At 36.9% G+C, this 7,500-nt stretch overlaps 2 protein-coding genes across 4 annotated transcripts in view; one reads left to right on the top strand and one right to left on the bottom strand.

Annotated features, from left to right (window-relative positions):
- The window catches only part of b3galnt2 (beta-1,3-N-acetylgalactosaminyltransferase 2), an 18,767-nt gene extending 16,880 nt beyond the window's left edge, over positions 1 to 1,887 (top strand). For both annotated transcript variants that reach the window (XM_043256232.1, XM_043256231.1), the window contains 3 exons: positions 1 to 143; positions 292 to 348; positions 1,514 to 1,887. The exon at positions 1 to 143 is cut by the window's left edge and continues 17 nt beyond it. In XM_043256232.1, coding sequence (XP_043112167.1) covers positions 1 to 143; positions 292 to 348; positions 1,514 to 1,654 — 341 coding nt within the window. In that variant the 3' untranslated portion in view covers positions 1,655 to 1,887. The remainder of the gene's footprint in view (positions 144 to 291; positions 349 to 1,513) is intronic.
- Positions 1,888 to 5,452: 3,565 nt separating this feature from the next.
- Positions 5,453 to 7,500, bottom strand: part of ggps1 (geranylgeranyl diphosphate synthase 1) — a 21,642-nt gene continuing 19,594 nt past the window's right edge. For both annotated transcript variants that reach the window (XM_043256033.1, XM_043256034.1), the window contains exon 4: positions 5,453 to 7,233. In XM_043256033.1, coding sequence (XP_043111968.1) covers positions 6,241 to 7,233 — 993 coding nt within the window. In that variant the 3' untranslated portion in view covers positions 5,453 to 6,240. The remainder of the gene's footprint in view (positions 7,234 to 7,500) is intronic.

The following is a 7,500-nucleotide window of genomic DNA, read 5'->3' as shown; positions in this document are numbered from 1 at the left end:
CCGTGGATCGCGTGGGGAAATGGCAGGAGCTGGAGTACGCGAGCCCAGCCTATCCGGCCTTCGCCTGTGGCTCTGGGTATGTGGTGTCCAGGGATCTGGTGGAGTGGCTGGCCAGCAACGCTCAACATCTCAAAGCCTACCAGGTCTCGTGCTCCCACCATGTGTTCGATGACTTCCTGTTTGTAACGTTGTGACGATTTCATACCGTCTCTTGTTTTCTGTTTTTGTCACTGCTGAACTCGGTCTGATGAGGGATGCAGCAGGTTTATGATGTAAATGTGTGTTTTACAGGGAGAGGACGTGAGCATGGGCATCTGGATGGCTGCCGTCGGGCCTCGCAAATATCAGGTGGAAAACTCAAAAGCAGCTACTGCTTCGATCAGTAATGCATGACCTTATTTTTAGGGTTAATAATGTCTTGATAAATGTTTATTCTGGATTTCACATATTATTCATGCGTTTGAAATTAATTAATAGCTATATAAAATAATAAAGCATCAGTAATTGGATATAATGTCTATAAATTGATCTAAAATGAACATCTATTTAGACAAAATACAAAACGTGTGTGTATTTATACATACAGAATACATACACACAGCACACGCATGTATTATATAAACAAAGCTTTTATGGGTGCAATCAGTTGCAATTAATTGTTTGCCGACACTAATATATATTAATATATATAATGTGTGTATGTGTGTCAAATAATATGTAAATAGCTATATAAAATCAAAAGTGTGGATATATTTAGTATTAATAATATAAGTATTAAATGTATTACAATATCTTAAAATATTTATATAAAATTTAAAAGAAACATTACATGATGATAATATATAAATATATAAATAAATAAATATATATATATATATATAATTTTTTTTTTTTTTTTTTTTTTTTTTACACACAATAAAATATATCAAATATATAAAATACTTAAGCATTAATTACGGCAGTGTGTGTATATATATATATATATATATATATATATATATATATATATATATATATATATATATGTATGTATATATATATGTATGTATGTATATGTGTATATGTGTATGTGTGTGTATATAAAATTTTTATATATATTTGATATATTTTTATATGTGTGTGTAAAAAAAAATCTATTATATATATATATATATATATATATTAATAATAATTTTACACAATCAAATATATAAAATACTTAAGCATTAATTACGACAGTGTGAACACACATTTAGATAAATAAATACACACACACACACACACACTCCATTTCCATGTCATTTGTGTATAATGCCTTGTAAATATTATATGTAATCAAAACCATGCCAATAGAAGTACTTTAACATAAAAGAGAGATAATAATACTGCAGGAAAGTGTGAGAGTGTAAGATCTGTTTTTACGGGGCTGAAGACGATCGGCTTTGAGCCGTTACCTGCGTTCATGAATAATAGAGTTTACAGTTAAACCTTCGGCAGATGCTTTCACCCGTGACGGTACTGCTGTGTTTGTCAGGATTCAGGCTGGCTGTGTGAGAAGGAGTGTTTCGTGGACATGCTGTCGTCTCCTCAGCACTCTCCTCAGGAGCTGCGCTCGCTCTGGGACAGGAAGAGGAAGTGCTCCGATCCCTGCGGCTGTGCCTGGGCCGGCCCCTGACCCCGTCTTCAGTACGACACACTCGTCATGTCGTCCACCGGCGGATGTCAGACGCACACGGGGTTTGAGGAGCGCCGGCGCCGCTTCACCCGTCCTTCCTCTCGTTCGCTGTCTTTCAGATCCTGAAATGGCGAAGCACCCGCCAAACCCCTTCCGGCGCTTTTACCTTAGCTGCAAGCCAAAACCGTTACACCGAGGCGGTGGTTTATGAACAATAAAACATTACAACAGGATTGCAAACGTGTCTGTGTGCTGACAAATCAACAGGAAGCGCTTTCTAGTGAGAAGAAGGGTTTAAAAGGTTGGCAAGAGACTTTGTTACGTAACGTTTCTGTCGTTTTGAGCTTTCGATTCATCAAAAAAAGAACGAAATGTCACTTTTTACATAAAAATAATAACAGAATTGATCATAAACGAGTGTGACACTTAAAATTCAGGTTTGCCATTAACATAAAATTATTTTAAATTGTATTAATTTTTTAAAATGTATTTTACAGGACAGACAAATTTTTAAAAAAACACTAGATAATAATAATTATGCAATAATTTATATATATATATATATATATATATATATATATATATATATATATATATATATATATATATATATACGTGTGTATATATACATATATGAGCAAAAATCAGAGCATTGCAAAAACCAGGTGCAAAGTTCTTATTTAATTTTGTTGACGTTTTGGAGTTTCGGGATTTATTATATTTATTTTTTTATCCATTAATTTAAAAACGAGATTTCAACAAGTATATAAAATCATGCAAACGATGAATAATAATAAAAGTTTCATAAAGTCTGCTGTATGCAAATATAAAATATAATGAATAAAAAATGAAATATAATGAATAAAAAGGCCATTTGTAATTGTAATTGGACACTTTTGTTAATAATATAATATACATTTAATGAGATGTATAAAATAAAAAATAATAAAAGTGAATTTTGCCCTGTCCCAGTTTCCCCCGAGTCGACCGGAAAGACGTCTTCAAGAGAGGATGGACCTCAGGACAACGGGTGAATGTGTTCTTGCGTGTGTTCCTGCGTCTCGGTGCTTTTAGTGAACGGATGGAGGGATGAGCGCTAAGAGCTCGTCCAGAAACTATTCTTGGCGCTTTTGACAGCACAGGCCTCGAGTTTCTCTTAATGCAGATCATTTCAGTTTAATGCCACCATCTGGAGTCAAAATCCCATAATTCATTCCAAACACATCCTGGCATGCTTTAAGTGTCCAACATTTAAAAATGCATTGAAAGTATATTAAATATAAAATGAAGAACTAGGGGCCTCATATATATATATATATATATATATATATATATATATATATATATATATATATATATATATATATATATAGTGCGTAAACTTAGATTTGATCATAGAGTGTGTATATGCTTAAATCCACGACAGCGCTAATATTATTTATAGACGGTTTCACGTGGCGCACGCGCCTGGTAGAAGTTAACTTCCGGTCTGTGTTTGTTTATCGGTCTGGTCAGCGGCTATAAACGCAGCTAATGATGAGTAAAGAAGTTGGCCTCAGGTTATTGTTCTGCGGGATGCGCTTCCTATGCATTTATTTATTTGTGGCGACCTGCACGATATCATAACTCGCCGATTGAAGGCTAGGCTAGGTTGAACGAACACGAGCACGTAATCAAACAAAGGCGTGGTGTTTTTACGTCACTTTCATTTCTAAAGGGAGACTGTCTTTAGAAAACGTCGTTTTCATTTCATCCTGCGTGTAAGGCATTGTTTTTTTTTAAACTACTGAGCTGTTTTTATCGATACGGGATGACTACCGGAAGTCAAGTTAGGGCCACAAAAGCACGCATGCGCAGTAACGTTTGTTTACGTTGCCATTTATATATATATATATATATATATATATATATATATATATATATATATATATATATATATATATATATATATATATACATACATAATTTTTTGGTTGAATCCATTTATAAAAACAGGGTCTGAGCAGACGTTGTCAGAGAAAATGTACGCTGCTCTACATTAGAAGGATATTTTATGTGTTAGTGATATTAGTTAAAAGTCGTTTACAAGCAGAGCTGAAACCATTTATTTGCGCGCACATCCAGGCGTACGTTTTTTAAAGACATTTAACAAAGTTTAACAATCAGTCCGTTTTTTTATTTGTGTTAGATAGTTTACCCCAAAAATGAGCATTCCGTCATTAATCACTCACCAGTGATAGAGTGTTCGGATCATTTTGCCGACTCGGTTCTTTGAATCTCGTCCCGCAAAATCAACGAATCTTTTTCCGAGTCACTTCGTTTCGAACAATAATTGTTTTTCCTGAGCAGACTTGACATTTTCGTCTATATTTTTGTATAAGAAGACTGGTCAAATAAGACAAGGACATAAAGTCAAAGTAAATAACGTTTTGAATTGTAAAAATTCATGTTTAAAATCTTAAGGTTATGATAATATCAGCTTCAGCAGTTGTAACTTCGTTTTATATATATATATATATATATATATATATATATATATATATATATATATATATATATATATATATATATATATATATATGTATGTATATATTTTTATAGATTTTAAAGCTATATAGTTTATAGATTTTAAAGCTAATTTGTAAAGTTACATTTTTATTTATTTTTATTTAAATTGTTTTAATTTTGGAATAGTTAATAGTTAATGTCTAAGATGTTACAAAAGTATAGTAAGTGACACTACAGTTCTTTAGTCTAACTCAAAAGACAAAAATAATAATACAACACGGTATTGTATTGTATTAAGATTAAAAATATATATCTTCTTCATCAAAGTCATTTTGGAATCATATGGACAGAATTTAGAGCAAAAAGAAAATTCGCTATGGAAAATAGAATTTTTAGATTTCTTGACAGAAATTAAAAGCATACCAGAAACGCGTCACATAACAGTAACAGTAAATAATAATAATAATAATAATAATAATAATAATAATAATAATAATAATATAATGACTATGCACCGTTTGTAGGGAAGGTTGTATAAAGAAATAAAATAAAATAAAATTCAACCCAACGCTGTCAAAGAAGGACTCGAAGCCGAAGACTCTGGAGATGAATCAATCAACTCTCTTTCCGGATAGGCTGATGGGGCTGTCACGTGACGAACGAGCGACTCAACCCGGAAGACTCGAGACAGGTGAACACGTGCAGAACAGGTGCGCCGTGCCTGCAGCGTTTAAAGAGCGTTTGAAACGACACGAGGGTGAGTAATGACACGTTGTTTTTTATTTTGGGGTCAGCTAATCCTTTAAGGGCTCACTTAGGATCACACTCGGCCGACTTTATCTCTCTTCTTGCTATAAACGAGACAATCTGGACAAACGAGTTCGCTGAAATCTCGGGCTTCATTAGCAGATCAATGGGTCATTCATTCACGCTTCACTGTAGTAGTGTTAGGTACTTCTCCACGCGTGCATTTATTTTTTAATATATTCACATTTAAGTAGCATCCTGGTTTCGCTTTATACAGTTCAGAACAATTATTCTTCAAAAGGCATTTATATAACGTGCAGAAATGAGAGCTAAGACAAAGAACAAAGCAGCATAACTAATGAGATGAATAAAACCTCACTCTTATTTTAATGTAAAATAACTCGTTTCAGTAATTCTAGCTGCTGCTTCTGAGTCTCTTGCGCCACTAAGTGGTTGATCCTGTTTTCATTTCATTAAAAAAATAATAATCCATGCATGCAAAATATATACATTCATGAGAAGAACAACACACTCACAGGAGACTTAAGATAAGTGTACGAAAGTGTTTATCCATAGAATGGTTATTAAAAAACAACAACAACAACAAAAAAACATCCAAAACGTAAAACTGCATATACAGAATGAATAACACACCACCGTCTGTTTGTTCAAAGGTGAAAAAAGGTGAGCTTTTAAACGGCAAACATGTGAGATCTCGTCTCGGTTCACTCTTTCAGAGGTGTTCGAGCGTCGAGTGAGATTCACCGCAAACACACGGGACACCGTTATGCCTTTTGGGAAAGTCTTTCGTGTCTTATTTTATTACAGAGAAAGACATTTCACCAAAAAACATCTGCCACATTTCCACCCGAAATCATCAGCAAAAATAAATAAAATTTATTTTTATTATTTCTTATAATAAATCTCATCAGTACAGCAGATGTTCTAATATAATAATAATAATAATTCTCAATTTTAATAAATTGTTTGTTGGTACAATACAAAATGAGAACAATATTTAGTTTTAATAAAATGAAGGCCTTTTTGCAGTGTATGAATGCAAAGTGTTTGTTTTATTTGACAGATACTGTAATAGTAATATTTAAATAATAAAAAAAGTAAAAGTAAAAAAAAAAAAAAACGCCTTTATTTTATTTATTAAGCAAAACAATGCATTTGCTTTGATTTGGTGGTGAAACGGCAGACATGGTATAAACTTTAAATGTTTCTTCCCGGTTCATTTATAAATGCAACAAGCAGCCTCCGTCCATCGTTAGATGCTAATTACAGGACATAAATACTGACCAGATATCGCATACCGAGAGGTCCTGTTACTCTTCATGTGCGAGCTGCAACGCCTTGAAATGTGAACGAGACAGAAACGACAGACTTTGAACTGAAGGCAACTGCAGTGGAGTCGGGTTTGTTCCCAGTGCAAAGTCATCGCTTTGATTGGCCGCCCCCGAGCTCTTTCGAAGCCCCGCCCCCGAGCTCTTTCGATTGCCTGCCTGCAGCCCCGCCCCTAGCTCGTTCGAAGCCCCGCCCCCGAGCTCTTCCAAAGCTCCGCCCTCATGCTCTTTATACATGCGACTCAGATGCTGCACCAGAGCCTCGAGTTCAGGATTTCCCCCGAGCTCGGCGATCAAGCGATAGGCTTCGGCCTCCAGGTCGAGCAGCGTCTTCCGGGTGTAAGCGAACGAGCCCACCTTCTCCAGGTAGTCCACGCAGTAGCGCTTGATGTCCACGTTCTCGGTGCGCTGCCGGAGGATGTTCTGCACCTGCGTGCTCTCGGGACGCGACCAGATGGCGTGGATGGTGGGGAACGAGAACTTGCCCTCCGTCAGGTCCTCGCAGAAGCTCTTGTTCTCGCTGTACTCGGTCGAGCTCAGGTTGGCGTAGTCGTCCCGTATCTGGAAGAAGAGCCCCAGGGTGTCCAAGAGGGGCTTGAGATCTCGCTTCCAGAGGGAGAAGAGCTGCATGAGGCCCACGGCGAGGCCGAAGAGGCCGCCGGTCTTCTGCAGCACCATGCCGCGGTACTCGGCCTCGCTCGGGCAGGTGTAGGTGTCCCTCCAGTGGATGTCCAGGCCCTGGCCGCGGTGCAGCTCCAGCAGCTGCCGGGTGAAGACGTGCACGGCCTCGGGGTGCTCCAGCGTCAGCACCTTCTCCAGGCCCAGGAAGTAGACGTAGTTGGCCGAGTTGATGACCGACGGCACGCCGTAGATGCTGTGGGCCACCGGGAAGCCGCGCCGAAGCTTGGAGCTGTCCTCGATGTCGTCGATCAGCAGACTGGCGTTGTGCAGCATCTCCGTCACCTCGATGATCACCTGAGCAGACAAACATACGATAAGAAGGGGAACGATTAAACTCGTCATATTTAATATTTATTAAGTGTTTAATCTCGCCGTTATCGCTCCATTCAATTGATATTCACGAAACATCTTAAACGGTTACCCCACCCCAAAATAAAGATACCCGTTGGGTGGGTAACGCATACAAGTAACGTGAGCTATGTAATCGGATTACTTTTTTCAATTGACTAATAAAGTAACGCATTACTTTTAAATTTGCACTAAAATATTTTGAAAAAGTAA

The sequence above is a fragment of the Puntigrus tetrazona genome, chromosome 13 (genome assembly GCF_018831695.1).
Source record: "Puntigrus tetrazona isolate hp1 chromosome 13, ASM1883169v1, whole genome shotgun sequence".
Lineage (NCBI taxonomy): Eukaryota > Metazoa > Chordata > Actinopteri > Cypriniformes > Cyprinidae > Puntigrus > Puntigrus tetrazona.
The sequence above is the reverse complement of the archived record's forward strand: the minus strand, read 5'-3'. Positions and strand labels throughout refer to the sequence as shown.